The 24,445-nt window shown below is 45.0% G+C and overlaps 1 protein-coding gene across 4 annotated transcripts in view; it reads right to left on the reverse strand.

The window, feature by feature from the left end:
- TBC1D1 (TBC1 domain family member 1) overlaps positions 1 to 24,445 on the reverse strand; it is a 208,768-nt gene that overhangs the window by 66,914 nt on the left and 117,409 nt on the right. For 2 of the 4 annotated variants that reach the window (XM_053922307.2, XM_053922310.1), the window contains 7 exons: positions 22,814 to 22,924; positions 18,328 to 18,456; positions 16,936 to 17,022; positions 13,745 to 14,025; positions 11,771 to 11,929; positions 10,876 to 10,995; positions 9,632 to 9,771 (listed from right to left, as the gene is read on the reverse strand). In XM_053922307.2, the coding sequence (XP_053778282.1) occupies positions 9,632 to 9,771; positions 10,876 to 10,995; positions 11,771 to 11,929; positions 13,745 to 14,025; positions 16,936 to 17,022; positions 18,328 to 18,456; positions 22,814 to 22,924 (1,027 nt within the window). The remainder of the gene's footprint in view (positions 1 to 9,631; positions 9,772 to 10,875; positions 10,996 to 11,770; positions 11,930 to 13,744; positions 14,026 to 16,935; positions 17,023 to 18,327; positions 18,457 to 22,813; positions 22,925 to 24,445) is intronic. The other 2 variants (XM_053922308.2, XM_053922309.2) reach the window with 2 other exon arrangements.

The following is a 24,445-nucleotide window of genomic DNA, read 5'->3' on the forward strand; positions in this document are numbered from 1 at the left end:
TCAGCTGGTAAACGAACAAACGTGTTTGAGGTCTACATATACAATGTACTGTTACACGACCATAAAAAGGAACGGGGAGCACTGGCACACGCTACAGGGTCAGTCTTGGGAACGTTATGCTCAGTGAAAGAAGCCACGTACATAGGACCACATACAGCATGATGCCATTTACATGAAATGTCCAGAATAGGCAAATCTATAGAAACAGCAAGCTCAGTGGTCACCTAGGTTTGAGCAGGGAGGGTAATGGGAAGTGACAGCTATGGGTTTCTTTCTGGGGGGACAAAATCATCTTAAAACTAGATGGTGGTGATGGTTGTACAACCCTGTGAATACAGAAAAGAAAATGTACACTTAAATGGGCAAGTTGTATAATATATGAATTATATCTTGATAAAGCTGTTTTTTAAACAAAACAAATTGTGCCTTCCTAGGACTCCCTCTTCAAAGCGAATCTATCCTCCCTGGCAGCACTGTCCAGGTCACTTAAGTGCTGGGAGGGTAGCAGAGAACAGCCCAAGCCAGCCAGGAGGAGGGGGAGGCAAGCAGGTACCCAGGATGCAATATTTAAGGAGGCACCATTCTCAGGGCTGTGTAAATGCAGGGTCAGGACTTGCTGGGCCCTGAAGGTGAGCACCTACTTAAATTTTGCACCCAGGGCGCCTGCTTGCCTCACCTTAGTCCTGCCCTGATTTTGAGATTGCTTCAAGTTCAGATTTGTCTACAGATTTTACTCACTGAGAATATTTTCAAACCACCTGGTGCCTACAGATGAAAGATCAAAGGTGACAAAATCAAGATTCTGACTCTGGACTTTCACCCTGCCATGCACAGGCACAGGCTCTGGAGTTAGCTTAGTCCTAAGAGGAATTCCCCGCCAGCTAGCTTGCTGGGAGACGGGATTTACACCCCTTCTGATTCCTGGGCCCCCTGGGCCCCAGGGCCCAAGCCCTCAGCCCTCAGCGCCTCCAGCCAGGCACCAGAGGTGAGATGACATCTTTGGATCACGGACAGCCCTTATCTCCAGCCTTTGCACCAAGTGTAAGGACTGACTATAAACACCAAAGGTTAACTAGGAAAAGCTCATTTGATGCTAACTTACAATTGCTATCAGGCACAAAAATAGCAAACTTAAGTGAAGTCTTGCCATTTACTGCGGTTTCCCCAAAGTCTGCAATGATGTGTCAAGAAGCACAATAAAAGGAAAAAATCTAGTAGCTTCAAACTACAGAAATCCATGAAGAATCAGATTCCTGGCTTGCGATCTTCTATCTTGACCCTGGTCTTTATTCAGCACAGAAAAGCACAGTTATATGGAAAATAAATTAAGACCAATCTTAAAATGCCATGTGTTTCTGGCAACAGGAGACCATTTTTTTCCCTCCCTTATTTTGCCCACCCCCTAAAACATTGTAGAAAAATAAAGGGAAACATCTTGATTTAGTAGGTAGCTCTCCATTCAATTAAGTTGCAAATGAGCAAGGAAGAGACATACTCTAACAAAATCAAGACCACAAACAAAAACACAGGAGAAAAAAAAAGAAGCAAGCACACTTTTCTGGGATTTTAAAGAAAGCAGGGCCATCAAGACACAGGGAGCAACACTGCCACCAAGTGGTGACATTGTCCTAAGTCACCCTCTGATGTCTAGTGGTTTCCAACAGGAGGGCAATCGGAATCATTTGGGGGAGTTTAAAAAGAAAAAAACCCCTCATGCTCAGGCCTCATGGCGAAGCAGAGAACCAGAAAGGCAGGTGCAGCCACACTTCAAAGATCTCCCCAGCCGACTCTGGTGCACAGTGCCGGTCGAGGACCAGGGATCAAAACAAAAGGTGTCACCACGATTCTCAATTTCCCAGTAGTTTTACTTGTGGTTATTCTGCTTATATCATCCATTAGGATTTCCCAGTGGTGTATAAACTCTTGAAAATCTGGCTACGCACCGCACAAATAAATCGTAGTCGAACAACAGCATCTGCATTTTCATGGATAAATGAGTCATTACAAAGATTCGGGCTGTATCCCTTAGTTTTGCCATTGCTGTGTACATCGACCATCTCACCCAATAGACTTGACCTTACCATAAAGCAGGCAGGCTGCCACGGCCATACTCACAACACAACAACCCTCAGAAGTTTAGTTTCAATGGGCTATTTGCCTATACAGTGGGTTTCAAATCAATAAGTCTTATCTACCTTAGATGGGTTTTCCTGTTTTTATTTAACAAGACAAATAATGCCTGAACCCTTCCATTGTTGTTGAAATCCTTAAATGCATGATGTAACCTAAAATGCTTAAATGAAATGCATTAGGCTGGGACTAATACTGCTCCTTGGCACACAGAGGGGTCTTCCCCTATCCCATAATCAAGTTACCTAAAAAGTTATTTCTTAAAAAAGAATGATCTTTTATATGATAACACTAGGAGAAAAACCGTGGAGTATTTCTACTACCAAAGATCTAGTCAGAAGTTCACTTTCAGCATTTTTTTGCAGGCCTGACAATCAAGTCAGAGCCCGCAGCTAAGAAACAAATACCGCACACTCTGAGCCCTTGTTACCCCCCAAGGGACAAAGCATACCCGGAAAATAAAGTGGCAGGAGAGAGGCAGACTGATAACGTGCCTGGTTTCATCTGGCTCCTTATCAAATTTTTCTGTATCCGTGTCACCATATTTTTTTTTCACTGAGTTTTCCCAACCAGACTAACTCTGCTTCTCCAGGCAGCACACGAATCTTCTCAAGATATGTCACTGAAGACCCAATTTGAGGTTTGTGACACCTGGGAGACTCCTTGGGTCACCTAGAGTGAGGAGAGGCACACAGAAGGAGCCCTGTTCCCGCACCGGAAGGGCTGGGCTGGGTGTGCCGCAGCCACTTGCCCTGCGCCCTGGCTGCGCCTGGGGGACCAGCATCACGGGTGAGCCCATGAGGGGTGGAGACCCTCTGACCCACCCAGACCCACTGCTGCAGCATCTGCCTTTTCTCAAGGTCGCCGGAGGGCTCCACGCACAGGAGAGTCTGTGCAGTGCTGCTCCAGCCTGTGCTCTGGAGAAAGCACTTTATCTACAGCTGTGTTCACGTCTGCATCTGAGGGGGTGTGTCAGCCACCTTCACGTTCGGTGCAGGCCTGTGGTGGCTCTGCAATAGCAGGGCGGTTCTGAAAACAAGAAGCCACCGACATCACTGTCCTCAACTCAGAGGAACAATTCCGTCTGCCCTTGGCCATGCTCCACAAAAGCAGGCTGGAACACACCCCGCCTTTGGCAGCTTTGTCCTGTAAGAGATTTAATGGAACCCCCACAATACCACCCTCTATTGATTTTATAGTTCCCAAAGTACAAATCTTTCACATGCTCAGCAACTCACAAAACGTTCACCCAAGGAACCCAGTATGCAAAGAAGAAAGAACACACTTCCCTGGGGTTTCGGGGCAACAGCCGGAAGTGGCCACTGCAAACTTAAAGCATCATGTAAGCCTTTGCTTTCAATGTAAACGACCAGGCACCTTTCAGCATTCTACGTTATGGCCCGCCTCTGTTCGTTTTATGACAAAAACGTCTGTCTCACCAAACCCTCAAGTACACACTGGTGACTCCCCCGCGTGTCTCCCCTACGTTTTCTCCCCTAGATGCAGTGACGCCGTGTACCTGCCCCGCCAGCTGAACAGCACAGACCTACTCCTCTGAGGGTCAGAATGAAAGCCATCCCTCCCAGAATCTGCTAACTTCAAGTGGAAATTCCTACAAAAGACCAACTGGACTCTACTGAATTAAGAAAAAGGAAACAGTTGGCATTTGGGAATGTTTGCGCTGGTTCTACAAACTGGTCCAGCAGGACCGTCTGTTAAGTACGGTCCATATATAAGTAAATTTCTAAACTGCCCACCTACGTGAGAAACATCTTTAAAATGTGAAAGTCCAAAAAATAAATAAATAAATAAGATGTAAAAGTCAGACTCTTCAATTTAATTATTGCACAGGGATTCTGTATGTGGAAAGTTACCTACCTCTGAGTATTTAAACGACAGGCTGATTTTCAGACAGTATTTGCCAGTCTAATCTCTCTGCTCTATCCACAATGTCCGACTTTGTATTTTCCTCTTTCTCCACTGTATTTACTTGGAGCCCCATTCCTTACTCACTAACACCCTTCTATCCAGGTGTTAGCCCATCTATTTCTCCTTCACTTGTACCCTTATCACTCTGTCAGCTCCATGGTTTTTAAATTACTGGTGGTTTCTTTTGTTAGAATTTTCCCAGTGGGACGAAATGGATGGGACAGTGCAAATATCTCTGCCTCACTCTGTAGGTTGAATAAAGGTTAAAGGTTTCCTGTCTGCCTAACTGAAGTTTGCACTGCCGGAATATAAACGTAAAACAGTCCCAAAAAGTCACTCTGAGGATCTGAAACACTTTAGAAGTACTGTTAACTGTTTCTTACAAGCAAATTCTTACATCCTTCATGTCCAAGTCAGAGCTCAGGCTGACCAAGGTGACCGGCAGCAGACACCTGGGCTGCCTGCTGGTCCAGCCACTAAGGAAGCAGACCTAGTGTGGGCCCAAGTGGCCCCGGACCACCGTGGAAGATGCTGCCATCTCCGCACGTTAAATATGGGGAGCAGAAAGTGACAGAGAATGGAGATGCCCGATTTGGGAGAAGAAAATTCACAGGAAATCAGCCTCCCTCCCCAGCATACTTCAATCCCAATGCTAACAGGGGGGGAGTGCAAGGAACTGACTGAAGGCAAGTCCATACGTTAAAATGCTCAGAAACGTGTTGGTGCCAGGCCACCAGGGAGACTGGGCAGACTGAGACTACACGCCCAACACAGATGCCCACAGGGAACCTCCAATGGGACGGAGCTCCACAGTGGGACATACACTGGCAGGGCCACCCTAGGCGGTCACGCTGTCACCTCTGGCTGCTCCCGTGGCCTGAGCATGAGCTTTGGGACAAGGGCCCACGAGCTCTACTCCTGCCCCTGTCACCTACTAGCTCTGTGGTTTGGGGAAAGTGACTTAAGCCACTCCACAACTCAGTCCCTCATCTGTAAAACGGGTGTAATAAAAATGCCGACCATCATAAAGTTGACTGGGAATGAAAGGAAATAATTCATGTAAAGCACTTGCCATAAATAAGCTCCTAATAATTATTATTATACCAATTTGGTCTTAAATGATTTCATTCTCTCTCCTCTCTCTCACACACAGAGTACCTACAATATAATAAAAAAATTTAGACAGCATTTCTTAATTTCAACAAGAGCAGAGAGGACAACTGTAGAGAGAAAACAGAAGAAAGAGGAAGGAGTTAAGAAGAATCTGAGCAATTTACTCGCCCTCTTTGAAAAGTCATAAAGCCTGTGTGGACAGGAGGAACCGATGGTAAAGATAATGAGTAAGTAAATGCTAAGGAGCAAGTGCTGGGGGGAGAGCTCAGGGTAAGGAGGTTAGGAATGTCTGGTGCTGGGAGGGGAGGTGCGATTTGAGACAGAGTGGTCAGACAGGCTTTTTGAAACGGGGATTTTAAGTAATGACCTGAAGCAAGTGAGGCAGTCAGTCATGGGAATACGGGAAGAAGAGCCTTGCAGGCAGAGGGAACAGCTTGTGCAAAGGCCTCAGGCAGCAGCACGTGTGGTGAGGGTGAGGGGCCCTAGTGGGAGTCTTTGTCAGAGAGGAAAGGTGGCCGATGTACCGTGGCAGTCTCCCCGCACTGCCTGGGCTCTCTCAGGACACCTCCCTGACAGCAGCTGCGCAGCCTGGGGCCTGAGGCCTCAGTGGTGACTTTGGACTAGGAACAGCGGCGGTAGTACCTATGCATGGCTCCATCAGCTCGGCCCTTCTATCAATCACCTAAAGACACGGAGAACACAGCTAGGCTGCTCTACCCAGCTCTCCACAACACACTGATCATGAGAGTCAAGCTTCACAACCATCCCAGACGGACTGGCTGAGACCGAGGCTGTAACATTTCACAAGCACAGACTGTCCGGAAAAAAGCTTTTTAAAACCTTTTCCCGAGTGCAGCTAGAAATCAGTCTAATTTCTAAATAAGAGTTCATGGCCAAGGGGCAACATACCATAAGAGTCAAGAATGGGAGATAATTACCCAGAGCAGAGACAGATTCTGAAGGTGCCCCGCACTAAGAGAACAGCAGCCGCTCGGTGGGAGGAGGGCCCCCCGCCCCCCCAAGGACTGGAGACCGTGGGAACGCAGTGCCGGGCGCAGGTTCCCCACACGGGGACGGAGTGTGCTCACATGACGGACTTCGACAGGAAAACTGTGTGCGGGCTGAGACAATGGCAGTTAGCCTGAAGAGGAGCATTAAAGCAAGCAGCGGCTCCTAGGACCCTCTGCCATTAGAGGAACAGGAGGTGGGAGCAAGTGTCTTCTGTGTGGCTTCAGAGAGCAGGATGGAACCACAGGCAGGGGAGACAGGGAGCAGGATTTGGCTCCATCTGAGAAAGTTTGTTTGAAAACTTACGACTGTTCTAAAATGGGAAGGACTGTTTTACACTGTCATCCATGGCCTTCATACATTCCCAGCCCCTGCACCAAGCGTTTTCAATGCATTATCATTACCATTACGCATTTAATTACGTTAAATATACGATCGCACTTCCATCTCCACAATGACTCCCTGTGCGGTGCAGCTACAGCGATGCTGGGGCACTATTTGTGAGCATCGAAACTCCTCTTCGGCTGTTACTGCTGTTCTGTTGTTTCAGCCACAAATCACAGTTCAGTTCCCCCTCCTGGGCTTCCCTCAGGCCCCTCCCCTCCACACCCTCCCCCAACTCCCCCAGCAGGGCTTTACCAAAGACCTGGGAGGAAGAGCCCTCTGCAGCAGGTGAGCCTCTCCACTGTGGCAGGGGAAGAGTGAGGCACGGCCATCCTGTCCACGCTGGCGGTGAGAGAAGTCAAAACTCTAGCCCCTCAGCACAGTAGCTCCACTGAGGTGCTCCACAAAGCAGGAAGGTGCAGGCAGCATGGTGGCTCCATGGCGCCCCCTTGTGGAGAGGCAGGGGTAAGTGCAGCACAGGGCAGGGAGCACCAGCTGGACTTCCATACAGTGGGAAGCAACTTTATACTGAAAACTTTCTCTTCACTAACTCTTTCTAATCTAATCAATTCTGAAAGCTTTTCTTTTAAAAAAAGTCAGTAAAAATGTCATGTTCTCTTATCTCAATCAGTATGGCAAGAGATATAATCAGTCCTGGGTCATAGGTAAGAAATGTAGACAGCTCGCTCCAGTGATGGGCTCCTGGGTGAAAAGCTGGGACTGGAACGCAGTCACTCTGCTCTGGACTTCAGAAGAGGACCCAAAGTGAGCTCCACGTCACTTTCATGAGTGACCTAGGGGCCCCGTCAGGCGGAAGCTGGGTCCTCTTTTTGAGTACTCCTCTGAGTACCAATTCCATCAAGGGACGGACAATACCAAGTGCGCAGTTCTCAGCCCCCAGGAGACCAGGGTTCCGGAAGGATCTGCTCAGTGCTCTGACCTCTGGGACGCCAATCCATCATCCCGTCTGACTCACTCCCAGCTTTTGCCCAACTGCGTCAGTCAGCCCAGAATACATACACCAAACGTCCCTATCAACTAACTGCAAACACCATAAATAAGAATGCAATCTGGAGTTAACATCCATCTCTTACACTATTCCCAAGCTACACCAATTAAAAAGAAAAGCTTCCGAAAGGAAATGCAGACACAAATCATGGCTCTCTTCCTCCTCCTCTTTTCCGGCGCTCCTACCCGCTGAGGTAACAGAAGGGCACACTCTCCCATGCAGCCCACAGCTCACGCTACTCACCCATTTTATCTCGGGTTCTCCCGAAAAGCAAGCATTTGCCAGAACTAGCCTGCTGACTCAGGCCCGCGGACGCCCACTGGGAGATGCCCATGTCGGACCAGAAACTCGCCACCCTTCCTAAAACTCAGAAAAAGGCACTGGGGTGGGGCCTGCAGAAGCTACCAGCTGTCTTCTTAAAGGCCAGAGCTGCCTGCAAGGAGACATCCCCATGCCGCACAGCTTACAAGCCTGGGATTTTCTATGGTCGCCACCCTAGCAGACTTGGCTTACAAATCCACAAAGGAGGGAGCTGGGCCACACAATCCAGGTCACTTTTTTCTCCAACATAATAATGAAACCTTTACAACTAAATTTTCTAAGTTGATACAAATTGAGATAACTCAATTTTCTGAAAAATCAAAAATTAAAAAAAAAAACTTTTTAATCTCCCTGACTTTATAAGCCCAGTCTTTCCAGTGCTCCTCTCCATAGGTCCTGCTGGGGAACAACTGAACAGGAAGCCTAACACCAGGCTCCAGTCTCAATGAAGGTGACCAAAATAACGTCATCACTGTACCTCTGACGTGCCTTCAGGTTTCCAAAGTGCTTTCACCTGTATAATTTAATGTAATTCCGTGAGCTAGGAAGAGCCAACATTACAATAACTGCTTTACAATGAAAAGAACTAGTCTACGGCCACACCACCCTGAATGCGCCCGATGTCATCTGATCTCGGAAGCTGAGCCGGGTGGGGCCTGGTTAGTACTTGGATAGGAGACAGCTAAAAGAACTAAATGTAAGTGAAGTTATGATTTATGTCACAAAACTAGCTGAGCCCAAACCAGGCTCTCGTTCAATTTGGAAAAGGATTCATTTAAAAAAATTAAATATTAATGAGAACTCTGGGGGAGGTAGGGGAAGAAAGGGGAAGAGAGAAGAAACAAGAAAGAGGGGGAGTTAGGGAAGGGATTCTCCCCCAAGGCAGGCATGTGGAGCCTAGCCTGAAAACTCCCAGATTAGCCTGTGCTGCGTCCCAAGAGACACGCCGAAGTGTGTCAAGGGACAATGCACTCTGCCAAAAACCTGAGGAACTCAAGGGATCTTCGGAGGTCTACTTTTCTGCTTCACTTTTTTAAGGAAAAAATGTTTTTTGATTAAAGAACATTAAAGAAAGTAAACACTGTTGAAAGTTTATGATATCACTATTCAGAAAAAATATTAATTTAGTCAAAAGAACTGAATTTAAATTCATTTTCTACAATACAGCTCAACGTAAGACAGATTTCAGCATATTCTCCATTTTCTTAGGGGCATGAGAAGGACGAGAGGGCACAGGACAGTCCTCCCGTGACACCAGACTGAGGGACAGTCACTGCCCACACACAGCGCTGTGAGTGTGACTGGAGTAGCGGGACTGATAGGAAAACCTGCACCTCGGCCTCGGTTTCGACCGAGGCTCGGACGGGGAACACAGACAAGCTTGGGACACAGTGAGACGGGACGGAGGAAAGTGGGGGTGTCGGGCCGAGCCTCTCAACAGTCCTGGGGCAGGGGGGAGAGCGGTCACAGGAGCTTGGCAGAGATGCCATTTTCAACACAAGGCGCTGCAAGCTGCTGGGTCCTGTTACAGGTTTCCGTGGGGTTTGCGGGTCCTCCGAAAACAGCTATCAGCACTGTCATTTGAGCTTCTTAGCCAAGGGAGCTTTAAGATCAGGGGATTAGGACTTGAAATCCCATTTCACCTCTTCTTCCACCAACGTACCTTTGTTACAGGTAACACTCATGGCAGAATCTAGCGGTTTATTTTCCAGCACCCGGGAGAGGAGTGGGCCTTACCTTCGTATCTGCTGGGAGAATCACTCGCTTTCTGTGGCGTGGCCACTCGCAGGAATATCTGCTGCCTCCATGAGTGTCTCCGAGTCTTTACAGGGGTCCCATTGGTGTCGCCGAGATGGTTGGCTTTGGATTCAAAGTCCCTAAAATTACAAGACAATGGATCTATAACTGGTGAGGAAATATAAAGGTGTCCTAGTGTGACTTTGTTGTTTTTTAAAAGCAGCACTATATTATAAATTATCTTTGTAAAAGAAAATATAATTAGATAATTGCAGAAGTTAAATCACACACAAAGTAGATCAACATCCCTAAAGCACTGCTTTCTTACAGGATGCTTTTCATAAAAAGGGTAAGATTACATGCCCCTAACTTATTTCCATTGTAAAAGGTATTAAGAAATATGCCTAACAAATCCCTAGCTTCCAGTTGGGCCTCTCTTGGTACCACTTCATTAAAAAGAGAAACTGCCTAAAGCGGGCGCTGTCACCAGGGCCCCAATCTTCCCTGGTCTGCCTGGGGGAATGTTCCCTCAGCAGAGGCCTGTGTCTTGTCTTCACAGATCACCATGAGAAATAAAACAGTTAAATTACACAAAACCATCACGGCAATAATTACGCGGACACTCACTGATGACTACTGTTTTAACATTTGTATTTTTAGAACTACAAAACAAAGTGTATTTATCAATATACATAAATAACATCTAATCATGGTAATGTTCTCCCTGTTGGCAGGAAAATCTGGGGAAGCCCTTATAATTTACAACCGAGCGTACACACACAGAGGTGGGCAAAAGTAGGCTTATGGAAAATAATACAATAATGAACAAAAATACAAGAATAAACTGTTTCGTGTACTCACAACTGTGAACTACTTTTGCCCACCATACACGCACATACACACACATACACACACCCCACTAAGCAATCACCTGAACTTACAGATCCGACATCAGCCACGTGCTCACACTCCCCTAAGCACAGCTCTCACTTAGAGAACTGGTTAAACTTTCCTTAATCTTCTGAAAATAACAACATACTAATAAACCAATCCTTGTCAAAACTAGAACGGGTTGACTATACATTTTTAAAAATAACGTTCAGTAAGAAAAATGGGTAAGAAAGAAGATACAATAGATTTAGCTAAAATGATTTTTTAAATGGCGAAAGAATAGCTGAAAATCCCTGTATATCTAAAAATTCAACACTTCTACCCAGGCTTCAGGTATCTAAATTAGACCCTACCTTTTTGTGTTCAGAAACTCAGAGGTGTTATTTTCATCTACAGGAGCCAGAAATTTTAGAAAATTTGGCACAGAGGAGGAAGAATGAAGTTTTTTCCGCAGGGCATTACGGTAGGAGATGCTGAGAGTTTGGTTGAAAAAAGAGTTTAGGATAAAGAAATTCAAACATACAAAGTATAAAACAGCTTCAAAATAAAAGGAACATCTTAGGTTTAATGCTAAGAAAATTAACCCAGGTAAGAAATTAAAAAGTTTAAAATGAGATTTAACTTTCATTTTTCAGTTAATAAAATTCCATTTTAAATGAACGGAATCAATGAGTTAATTTAAAAACATCCGTCCCTTCAGTTATGCAAAATGAATAAATGCTAGAAACCTGCCGTACAACCTTGAGCCTAGAGTTAACAATACTGTGTTGTATTGCACACTTTAAATATTGTCGATAAGCACTCTTACCGCCATAAAAGAAAATCAAAACACCAAAATCAGTCCATCTTTCAAAATGACTCTTTCTTTCAAACGGGGAAAATAATTTTCCTAAATTGATTTCCGATGTGGCACACCCCTCGGTGTGTGCCGTCAGATGCGGTGTTGTACCCTGTGTGTGCGTGTGTGTCCTGGGTTGGGGGGGGGGGGCGGGGATGTGGAAATAAGCACACAAAAACCACAGGCCATCAAGACCTTTTGAGAAAATTAATCTTGAAAAAGTCCAATGTTGTGAAAATCAATCGACAGGAAAATTAAGTCAGTTCGAACGATAGACTGAAAATGGTAAAACCAAGCGTGCGCTCACACACGTGCATGGGCGTGGCCCAGGCTCCCCGCTCAGCACACCCTCCCTGTGTGACCCTCCCGGGAGACAAACGACACTGAACTTGCCACGCGAGTGTGCTCACCTCTTTGGCACAGCATTCCCACTTTGTTCTCCACTCGAATTATGTTTTAGGTGCTTAAAAAAATTTGGTGAGGAGGCGGAAGGGTTAAGACGAGGTGGAGGAGCAGGAACTGAAGGACCTGAGCAACTATTAGACTCGCCAACGGGTGGATGATTCGCACTAAACAGCAATTAGAGAGAAAGCACCAGGATTTAGAGCCCAAGGGTGGAAACTCGGAGGCAAACGCGGAGGACAAAAAGAGCAGGCAAAAAGCTGGTGCATCCGACAATCCCTGGCAGAGGTAGTTTTTAGTTAAGGGGGGAAAAAAGAGTATTGTGAAAGGCCATTCTTTGTCATTTCCCACATGTCTCCACACCCAAATGTACTGTTTCTTCCATTCCCTTTTTAGGAACTGACAGGAAAAATTTTATTAATTTAAACAAAAGTGAAGGAAAGCAAAACAAAATGCAGTTTTTAAAATACATTTCTCTTCAAAATGAACAATAACCTGCCTTGAATGTCAATGTCTCATTTCCTGTACGTAAGTGAGAAGAGTTCACAAGGGGTGAAGAAAGCAAAATAGGTATAGGAGAGAGTGGGTAGGGGGAGGAGGGGGAGGGAGAGGCCATTCCCCCACCCCTCGGCACCCTGTCCGGCAGGAAGCACTAGGAGGCTGCACTGGTGGGGCAGGAGGGAAGTGCACCCTCAGGGACACTGACTCCAGCACCTCTGCCCTGTGTGAAACATCACGCTCAGCAAGCGGACGAGGACTCTCTGGACAGGGGTGTTTGCATTACCACTGAAAATGCCAGACATAGAGGGTGGGAACCCAGAGGAGAGGCAGCATGAAAGTGCCTAGTGTGTGCACAGGGCTCTAAGAAACTCCGTAAGACCCTCATAGGGCCTCCAACCATTCTTGTCTCTAGAACGTCAGGTAGTCAAATGTTAGCTTCTGAAGGATGTCCTGAATTCCAAAGGACCACCACACTGCCTTCAACAGCCGACTGAAGACTAGCTGAGAGGCCCTGCTGTGTGGTTGGAGGGTGGTTAGCTCTGTCACTTCTCACCCCCCCTATGGGGACTGTCCATTATCTGTGTATGACCTGCACTGACACGTGTCCTATGGGTTCTGTTGTCACCAGAGGGAGGACTGTCGCTAGGTGTGGCCCTACTTCATGTTTACGAGGTGAGGGACTGAAAATGGTTTTTTAAAGCTATTTTTAAAGATAACTCTGGGCATTAATGGTCTCTGACACTTAGGGTCAAATGCATTGCCAAGGGACCCCGGAAGGGACCCCTAACAGACAGAACTTCTGGTTCTGTATTGCTTCCCCATCTCTGAAACCAGGAAATTCCAATTAGAGCCCAATTATTAAAATTACTAAATCCTCTTAGAAGAATCTAGAACTCTGACTCCAATGGAGATTTTAGAAAACATCTTTTCCAATTTTGTCACAGAGAGACTTCAGCACGCTTGCCCAGGTCACAGCCAGTTTAGGACAGAGCTGGGACCAGGACGCAAGGCCGCCACGGCCAGTGCAGGCCTCACGTCACCTCACGCTCTGCTCGGTGAGGACCGCCACCTCTCAGTCCCGTGGGAGACACGCACCAGGGCTCCAAATGAGCCCGCTCACCTGCTGGCCTCCTCCCTGCTCTTCCTCAAAGCCAGAAGCCAAGTTCCAAAGTCAATGCTGCCTCTCACACTGCTTGAGGAGTGATTCTTACAAATGTCTGCTCAGTTTTCCCTGCTGCTCCACAACACTTGGACCAGTTACTTGAATAAGTAACAAGTACCTCCCATATCTACGTTTCCCAAGGGGGCAGGGTGGGAGGAGCGAGTCACTGCTTCCTGTTTCAGCTTTTTAAGCCAAGAGTAAAACCTGACTCAAGAGTCCTCTTTGACCAGTAAATATACCTGGAATGCACATACCTGGTCAGTAACAGGTATGCCCCAGCTATTTTACACAACAAATGTATATTTTAAACAAATCTTACTTTCGTTCATGAGGCGTCTCTGTGCTCACTGAGTGATACCTCGTAAGTTTCCTCTGCGAGACCCCTGGAGACCCCTGGGCGGGCTCCGGAGGCTGCTGGCCATCCACAGGGAAATGACTCAGGGTGTTCGCACGCCTTCGGAAGCCCTGCTGGGGTGAGAGCAGGGCGAGCTCTTCTGCGGGATGGCTCTCCGAGTCACTGGACAGGTCGTCCCAGGAGCCCAGGAGCCTGAAGCTGCTCTCAGACTCGGGCAAGGCCTCCTTCTCACACACAGGCAGCTCCTGGAGACAAACACACAGTGGATCAGGCGCAACCCAGGAAACTTGTGGGATGTACAAATCTCCAACCCGTGGCAGGAACATATTTCAATACATAAGCAATCTGCTTATAATGCCTCCTAGAGGCCACTAAAATACATAAGGAAATAAAGACCTGTTAAATGACTGCTTGTCAGAGACAAAATGCTAGTGTGCGTGACAAAGGGGAAACAGCCCAAATGAAGGACAGAAACCGTAACATGTAACTGTTCTAAGCAAAACCAAAACAGTTTCCTCTCTAGAAAACACAACTGTACTGTTGCTTATAAGCAGTGTACTGAGGTTCTATAACTGTCTGCACTGTTTAAACAAATGAAGTTTTTTCTGCCAAGTGTGTTCGTACCTTTTAAGGCTCTCTCTGAATTTGATCTAACACTAAGATTTAATATGATCATCTTTAGGGTTCAAAATTATATCCTAGATTATTCTTAGAATATGGAAAATCTTTCCCTTGGCACTTATTGCTACGATTCAAGGCCAAGTCCTAAACTTCTTTCTGTACCTCGACTTCCTCACATGCACAGTAGAAATTCACCTCACTGCGCTGGGTCTCAGAATTGCGCGGGGTAGTACAACTGAATGTAACCTGTTCACTGCGAAACGTTACGTGAATGTAAGTTACTGCTCTGCTGGTGTTCAGTGACCCTGTCGAGTGGGCGCTCACATATTCCTTGAGAATCACGACAGTATCTCAACACTGCAGGCTTTTAGATTACACACTCCATCGGAGGCACGGATGACCACACACACAGATGCTCAGCACTGCACTCCCAGCAAGTTGGTGGCCAGGGTATTTTTCTCGAATCAAAAAGTATGAAATAAGGGGAAGTGAACCAGCTTGTCTCTACTGAAACTGCTACAAGGGACAAACAAATCAACATAAAGAGTAAAAAGAAATGAATGCATCTAATGGGCTGGAGAATCTAAATTCTCTCTGTTCATTTGCTATATAACTGCGTGCCTTTTAGATGATAGGTGCTAAGGACTTTAACTTTAAAAAAATTAAATGTATTGAGGGGAGAGATTATATACACTTAATTCTGTAGGAATTAGATAAGAAAAGCTTAATTCTCAACATACCACAAAATGGTTTTCAAACATAACTAAAATTTTTTATTCTTCAGGGCTCTACAGTTCCAAAGATCCGGTTCACGTGAGGATTTAAAAATTTGTCAAAGACAACACACATCACAGCAAACAATCTCCATCATGCACACCTGTTCATCCCCAATCTCAGTAACATCCCTCCAAATTATGTGAAAGAGCTAACTAACTCTTAGCTTAATTTGACCCCTGAAAGGACCATATGGATGTTCAGCTTCTCTGAAACTCCTGGATGAACAATTCACTGGAAGAGGTCCAATTGCATTAAATGCGTACCTGTACAACAGTTTCTCAACCTCAGGATGAAAAGAAGATGCACGGAACTGCACATAAAGATGCTCACACATACAATACACACAGGTGGCTTCTGCAAAGTTGCATTTCTCTTAGAGTTACCCTAGAAATTCAAAGTATGTGTATATTCCCAGATCTGTGTTTCAGAGAAGAATAAAAGACAAGCGAGACTTGCTGGGAAAGTCACTTGGTCGACACGAGTTTCTTCATAGTGACTTGACTCGCTCTGATCTATCTGAAGCACCTCCTTCCCTGTCCACTTCCACAGGTGCGACTGCTACAGTATCTTCAGGATTTAACTCAAAAGCATGATGACCCCCTCCCCAAGCTTTCTCGGGTTCCACTGAGCAAAAATAACTCCCTTTATCCTGCCTCTCATGACTGCTAAGTTACCCCGTCTCTTGTTCAAACTCTCAGGGCTCCTAGCAGACTCCACTGGACACTGGTGTTACTTGTGGATCCGTCCCCTCTGTCCTACCAGACAAGTTCCTGTAGGACAGGGGCCGTGTCTGTTCATCTCGAAACATCAGGTAAACTATAATGCTTCCAACCTGGAAGTGAATCACGACATAGAATCACAAGTAGTGGATGGAGGGCAGATGATGCAACATTCCACTGGATTTTGCACTCACTGGTTGTTCCGTGAAATTTTGATTTTGTGTGTATATGTATGTGTTTGTGACTGTTTTGCAATGTTAAATGTGTTGGTTATGATCAAAACACCCTAAAGCCACAAACCCAGTAGGGATCCCAGCAGAACTTGGAGTCGCTGCAGTAAGGAGCTGGAAGCCACAGAAATTCCCTCTCTCTCAAACCTGCAGCCCTCTGGGAGCGGAAGGAAAGCTGACCTCCTGGGCACAAAACCCGAGATCCACATTTTGGTGGTCCAAAGTTGAACTGACCAAGTTTAAATACGCATATGTGTCAATGTCTAGAAAGCAAGAAATTAAAACAAGGACATGGGTTTGTTACCAAAGAGAACCACTGGCTGGGTCATTATCGCAAAGCTGTGTTTGGCAGCAGATTCGAGGGCTGAGGCTTCGCTGCTTACTTGACTAAAACAGTAATGTTTAGTCATAACCATAGAGCCAGCTAGAGTATAAAGTTAGTTTCAGGAATTGAAGCTGCATACTCCTCACCATTCAGAAACCCCCTTCGAGGTTTGCCCAATTTCAATTATTTTTAATAGCGGAATATCTACTAGAGAAGAAATCCCTTGGCGGCTTTGTGATAAGTCAGCTCTTAGGGGTCCAAACCCATGATCCTGCTTTTCTGTTCACGGAATGGCCATCGGCTTTGTTATGCAAACTGCATGGCCAGCCTTCTACCGGCACCACGAAGTCTGGAAGCACCGCACCTTTCCTGGGTGCAGATATGAGGCCTCTTTGTCCCTTTTGATGGGCCTTGTAGATAGAAGATGAGGAAGACCTATTTGCCGGCTTCTTAAGGATGTCACATAAAGAAAAACATGCTTACTTTGTTGGCGTTGCTTACTGTGCTGGACACGGAGCTGTCCAGGTCCAGACTGGCAGAATGCTCCTGAAGGCCCCTGGCTTTGTTACCCTACAGAGAGAAAAGGCAGTCGAGTAATGGCCCCTGAGGCTCCTGCAAAGGCATCAGCTAGAAGCATCTGGGTTTGTTTAAATAAACTCAGGAAAATGCATCTTCCGAGAAACACTGCTGAGCACATGGGTACATTACGACAATCAACATTTCTGTCCTTTCGTTTTTATAATAACATACCAACCTAAATGCTCCAAACACCTTGGGGATTAATCAACTGGCAGGTTTAACAGGCAGGAAAAAGAGACAGTTCATCTATGAAGAAATCACCTGGTAATGAAAGTGTACCCCACAGCTCTCTCCCAAGTCACAAGTCGTTGTAACCTCACCTGTATGACACTCAAACAATATTCTGTCCACGTGGGAGCTCTCGGAACAGCCACCCCTACCCTGGCTTTGTAAAGGGACTGCTTTTTAATGATCTCTAAGGATGCTGCAGAATTCCCAGAAGTATCGTCAAACAAAACTAAACTAAACTTTACCTAAAAAAATATAGTATGCTTTTTAAATGGAGTGTGTCACAACATCCAAAAGAAATGCAGGAAAATGTTGTAAGCTCCAGAAAGGTTATCAAACTTTGATTTCTGAAAAGTGTCATCAAGGGTACAGCTTATACTCATTTGGCAAGGTGGGGGTGGGGGGGGAATTCCTTTAAAAACTCCCAGATTGATGTGTCTGTATATGTTTTCTATTCTTATAGAGCTGCAGTCCACAAACTTTTCTGAAAAGGGCCGGGAAACAAATCTCTTATGCTTTTTGGGCCTCTGGTGTCTGCGGCAACTACTCAACTCCGCACAAAAGCCGCCTCAGACAACCAGGGAATAAATGAATGTGGCTGTGCTTCCATAAACCTTTATTTAAAAACAGGAGGTGGATGGTACTTGTCCTGAGGGCCGTAGTTTGCGGACACTGCTATAGAAAGTTCCAGGCACAGAACACAAGCAGCTGACTGGGACTGGATTTTTAAGTTGTTCCCAGTGACAGTAGGGAGAACTGAACCCACACCCAGGGGTATCTAATCTGTGCCCTTTATAGGAACCAGCCCATGAATAACAGCTTTCGGGGAGACAAAAATTCCATAGGGTTGACTATATACAATACAACACAAAAAATCTGTTTAATCCAGACCAAGGCAAAACTGAATTTCAAGTGTAGATAGCACTGTTCTAACATTGAAAGGACGTTTAAAAAGATTTCACCTTCTACACGTTGTGATGGGCACTGACAGAATAAAAGCAATGAATCAAATCCCGTATTCTTTTAAAAAGTGATTTAACTTATATTTGGAGGAAGTATGCTACTTACCCGAGACAAAATACTTTCCAAAGACTCCGTTAAAGATCTCTTCGCTTTGTTTTTCAGCATATCAAGCTTAAATCGAGTGGCACTAGATGGTAATTCACTTCCAATATTCTCTGCAGCAATCTGTGTTGTCTAAAAAAGTGAAACAATGACAAGTTAAGTTACTTACAACTTCCTTTCCTTTTCCTTTTTAAAGGAATGAAAAATCTCTTGGATGCATCTTTCTGATCCCAGGCCATTATTCTACATGTGACCTTGTCCTCCTGCTCCTCAGTGACATGGCTGCAAGTCCAGCACATGGCTGTGCCTCAAAGAGCTGCTTTGCCTGCTCCGAGGAAAATAAAGAAACGTGCTGGGAAGCCAATCAGTTTGCAAAGCCATTTAGAACTTGCGCTCTGCAGTGGGAACAGAGACCCATTATGCACTGACTGGCCTTGGGCAAGTGACTTATTTTCTCTGGGCTGCAATTTCCTCTTCTGTAAATTGAGCCAAAACTCACGATCTGATCGTGAGGCTCTGGTGTGAGATTAAAACAGGTAAAGCCAGCAGAGCACTGAGTGCAGCTTCTGGTACAAAGGTGGTAGCTATAATTAACTTTTTAAAATAAAGTAACAACTTACCATTTGGGACACTTTGGAGGGTAAGATAAAATAGATTTACCAACTGAAGAATCCATTCTCTCTACCTAAGCTAATCTCTTCATTGCTTTCTTTAGAGCTCTGTCTTCTCTCCCACCTACTATGTCCATCCTCCCTTTCATTCTCCTCTGCCACCGAGCTTCTCTCCCTCAATTGACCATAATATAAAACTGGCAACATAATGGAGTTTGTTTGCCAACTGTTAAATGAAGTTTAATGTCACTTATTAACAGAGAGGTATGTTTTAAAAAATACCTACCAAACCCATACATAAATTGCTTCCGACCTCTATGAGTTGTTACCTGATGGTTTTACTAACAACAGAGCCCCTTTGGCCAAGGTCACACTGTGTGGGCATGGAGAACAGCGAGGAGCAGGGGCCCTGGAGCTCCATGCCCAGTGGATGCTTCTTCCCCTCCCCAGCTGTGGCCTTGGGCAGGTCGGACCTGCTGCCTCCAGCAGTTCCTCGGCCTGCAGACGGGAGATGCACAATGAACTTCCCTCCCAGAGCCGGTATGAGATTTTAAATAAATTAATACACATCAAAGCACTAAAAACATACCTGACTCTCAATAAATGTTGTTATTAGCTATTCTATTTACTTCCTGCTTTTAATAGAAAAAAATAGACATATTTGAATCACTCTCCTTCCTCCATCTGCAGAAATAACCCCTCTTCTGAATGTGGTGTTCATCATACCAACTCACATTTTGTTCTTTTATATATATGTATCCATGAAACATGTATGTTGGTTTACATGTAGTTAAAACTTTAAGTGAATGTATCACCTTGTACCTACCCTTCTGTAATTAGCATTTTCCTTCAGTGGTGTTCTTGAGATTTACCCATGTTGACAAGGATTCTTTGATTCACTCACTTCAATCAGAATGTAGTGCTTCACTGTATAATCATAAAAGTTTACTCATACTCCTGTGGTGAAACACCGACTCCATTTTTTACTTTTACGAAGGAGACTGCAGTGACCTCGCTTGTACACAGCTCCTTCTCACACACACACACAAAGCTCCTTCTTACACACACACGAGAGTTTTTACAAGGCAGTTAGGAGCGTCCTTGCTGGGTCACTGGGTCCATCTACGTGACTTTGGCTGCACCAGATCCTGTCAAATCTCTCTCCCCTAAATGGTATCAATTCATATTCCCAGCAGGGGCATGAGAGTTCACCTTCATGTGCTGTTGTCAGATTTTCAAATTCCTGCCAATCTCCTGGGGATAGATCACAGGTGGCACACAAAAGGCCCGCGGGCTGAACCCAGCCCTCCACCTTGTTTTTCCTGGCGGCAGCGCCGAACTCTCACTTAACTGTTAAAGAATAATTACATTTATATGGTCCCAATATTACATTCAGCCCTTTGAAGGCAACCATGAGGCTGATGTGGCCCCCGGTGAAAATGAGTTTGACACCTCTGGTATAGATGATCTCTTAATTTGTCTCCCCTTGATTCCTACTGCAATTAAACATTTTTAAATTTTATTCAGCTATTTTGCTGGTCAAAGACCTTGCATCTTCTTTGTCATGATGAAATCCTAATTCACCATTGAATGTTATACATTTTTTAAAGCTTAAAAGAGAAACAGTTCTGATAAGAGCTACATTCAGCTTTGTCCAGTCATCTGGAGTTTTATCTCTATTAGAGTTAGCACATGCATTAAAAGAATGACTTAGATTAGAACTTCAAGAAGGGGAACTAGCACCTCTCTCTGTGTTTCACCTGAGTCACTGAGCATACTCGGGACAGTTCATACCTGCTCGCTGAGGAATGAACGCGTGAGCAATGATCACCAGACTGGCCGTGGGAAACATACAGCCCCTGAAGTAAGAGACGCATGCAACAAGTTCCAAGTGCCTGCTAAACACCATGCACCACGGCCAGGTGCCCTACTAGTAGCACCTGGTTCTGTTCAATCATTTACCAAGAACAAGGGCCTGTCCTGACTCCTGGCAGCCTCCAGAGCGAAGGGAATCAGCCACAGAAAGCCCTCACTGGACTGCCTTCGACCCAATACTCGTTTACTCACAAAGTTAAGAAGCTGTGGATTTTCTTTCAAACTTGTAACAAAAGTTTTCATAAAATAGAAGCATTTACAATGTTTTGATATATGAAGAATATATTGGCTGAAAGACTAGTGAGTAGTAGATCCTACATAGACAGAAAAACTGCACTTGTATTTTTCTCCTTTTAAACCAGCCATCAGAATCTCCATACACCTAATCCAATGCTTCCTCTATTCTCCCCTCCTATCTAACAAGATTTTTTGGCCCTGGCTGGTATAGCTCAGTGGATTGAGTACAGGCCTGGGAAACAAAGGGTCACTGGGTCAATTCCTAGTGAGGCCACATGCCTAGGTTGCGGGCCAGGTTCCAGTAGGGGGTGTGTGAGAGGCAACCACACATTGATATTTCCCTCTTTCTCCCTCCCTTCCCCTCTCTCTAAAAATAAATAAAATAAAACCTTTTAAGAAAAGATTTTTTTGTATGTGTATCATCACAAATAAATATAATTTGAGCACTGGCTGGTGTGGCTCAGTGGACTGAGAGCGGGCCTGCAAACCAAAGGGTCATCAGTTCATTTCCCAGTCAGGGCACATGCCTGGGTTGCAGGCCAGGTCCCCAGTAGGGGGCATGTGAGAGGCAACCATACATTGATGTTTCTCTCCCTCTTTCTCTCTTCCTTCCCCTTTCTCTAAAAATAAATGAATAAATCTTTAAAAAAATATATTATTTGAAAATAATTCATTTGGAAAATAATGCATGTTTAGAAAATAACACAGTCTTTGTTTTAAAATAAACATCTAGAAGTGTCTCCTTTGAAGACGATGTGGGGGAACGCCCAAACACATCTGGGGATCAGGGCCACTTCTTTACAGACACAGTCATGAGCCCCCTCGGCGACCGAATGTTTAGAAACCTCGAGAGCAAGTCCTGCCCAAGTGCCAGTTCTGTGTGGTGAGGCTTGTTCCCTTTTACATTCCATTCTCTGGTGTTTTCACGCGAAAAAACCCACTGAGTAAATACATTTCTCCACTGGACTAACCTATGCCCACATCATAAAGGTACCACCCTCTTCCATAAAAACAAGTTAGCACCTAGGTCAGAACTTCCCATCCACCCCGAGGGCTTTATTCCCCTCTAGCAGTTACATGTCATTTCAAAACTATCAATTTCCTGTTGGAACAAGTTAGGGAAAAAACAGAACAAGGAAAAACTATTAGTGGCAAAAAACGAGGGGTAAAGCAATGGAAATAAGAAAAAATAGCGGAAAGGTGAACTAGAGAATTAACTGAAAACAGAGACCGGGTGGCCCACCAAAAGCGGGCAGGAGGAGCGCAGAACTCCCGTGCCAGCTGAAGGGTACAGGCTGGAAGGGGGAATGTCCACACACAAAGGCCAAAAGCACAGACAGTGTGCTGGCATTAGCATCCCTGCTGAGGGACCCTACAGTGGCCAGCGAGATTAAAAACACTGGCAGACACTGTACCGAGCTCTGCGAGTTCAGGAAAGGCACGTGACTGCCAAAACCAACCGGGAGGCAGAAACCCAGTGCGGAGAGATGCCACGCGTGCATCCCAGTGAAACTGCATCTTGGTCAGGTTACAGAAAAGCTCTACACCAGGTCTCCCGTCAGAGCCAGGGCTCCACCGCCTCGCTATGCAGAAACGGCTGGCCTTCTCCAGCACAGCTGGATACTCCCAAATTTTCCCCACGTGTGTAACACATGAAATTATAATACAGGGACAGAAACAGGTTTCAGGGCTTCATAAAATTCTCGGGACTCTGTTTTACACAGTGGCCTCGTAAACTTGTAAGACAACAAAAAAGAAAGTCATACCTGCTTTATCTCCCCAATATGGGTGTGACCTTTTTGCTTCTCTTCATATAAACATCTCAGGAAAGAAATAATTAATTCATTCTCTCGCTGCTCATTTCTTGGTCTCAATTTCTTAAAAAAACAAAAGAATACATTACATTTATTTCTCATTGTCAACAAAACTGCTAAACGATCCCTTTGGAAATGCTAACAGCGTCCATCGTGCATTAACTAATGCTTTTACCAAATCATCTCACAAGGGGGCACCAATGATCCCCAAAGTGGAGATAATTTTTAAAAAGAGACATTGCAGCTAGCAGGTGGGCCAGATTTAACTTCTGACTTCTGATGTCCTTATACCCAGAATAAATATAAAACAGCAGATAGAAGCGTGGTCAAAATATTTAATAAATAAACACTCTTGAAAACAGAAGAACAAAATCTGTGTAAACATCCAGAGGTCAAGAGCCATTGTGGCTACATTTACACACTCTTATGGTTAGTGAAACGGAAAAGAAAAGAGCAACTGGACCCGGGGTCACAGTTCCACATTCAAATGTGTTCATCATGAAGCACCTTCTGGAAGCCCCACAAGGCATGCACTTCCACACAAAATTTCAACTTCATTTTTTTTTCTATTTTAAAAATCTTCCCCACGTCTTTTATTTTTCAGGCAGGGGGGTGGCAAAGTGCACGGGAGTAGATACGAGACATGTAGGTTCTTGGTGCTGCCGAGAAGCGTGACCAAAGGCGTCATTTAACCTTAGCTTCCTCGTGTGTTCAATGAAGATCGTGCACAAAATGAACTCCCAGGTCTCCTCCAGCTTCCAAATTCTTTGGATTTGAAATTATCAGTCAGAACTAATTTTTAGAAGACCATCTAACTTAATGGTTATTTTCTCTGAATAAGAAGAAAACAAAACTGAATTACTCTGGAGATACATAAAAAAACTTCTAGTCTATAAACTTTGGAAATACATCCTTTTTACATGGACAACTATCCATTCTCCTGCTGCTGGACCTCTCTCCCTACTCCAAACTCCTAGGCTGCCCTTTAAAACAAAGGCGGGGTGTAGCAAGTGAATGACCCATACAAGCATCTGAGTTGGGGTCAATGCTTTAGCGACCTCCTCCCTCAGCTAACTAAGGAGTAACGGGTTTACTCTTCGGGTCGCAGGCTTTAGAAGCAAAGGCAGCACTAACCCAGACCTGACGTTCTCTCTCTTAAAGAAAAAGATCATTTTAACAGATAAATTGTTCCTGTTACTCAAGGAAAAGATAGTGAATATTATGGAGGTTTTTATGAAGGAGTTTCTGTTGTTTCAAATTTAAGGATTAAATATTTTAGAGGCTAGAACAGATGCTCTCAACCTGGATTCTAAGTCATGAACCATAATGTTATAAAACTGTACATTTTATTCAACAAGTAGATTTTTCCAGAGAAAGGTCCCATCAGATCTTCAGTAAAGGAAAGTGGGGGTCAAGTACCAACCCCAACTTAATACTGCTGACCCCAGGAAGATACGGATATCTGTGAGTTCAAATGCCTAGGAAACTACAGAAACTCTCATTCCTTGTCAGTGGGAATAAATGCCACTTTCGGAGACAGTTGGCAGTTTTTTGCAAAACTAAACATACTCTTCCCATACAATC

Source organism: Desmodus rotundus, chromosome 4 (assembly GCF_022682495.2).
Source record: "Desmodus rotundus isolate HL8 chromosome 4, HLdesRot8A.1, whole genome shotgun sequence".
Lineage (NCBI taxonomy): Eukaryota > Metazoa > Chordata > Mammalia > Chiroptera > Phyllostomidae > Desmodus > Desmodus rotundus.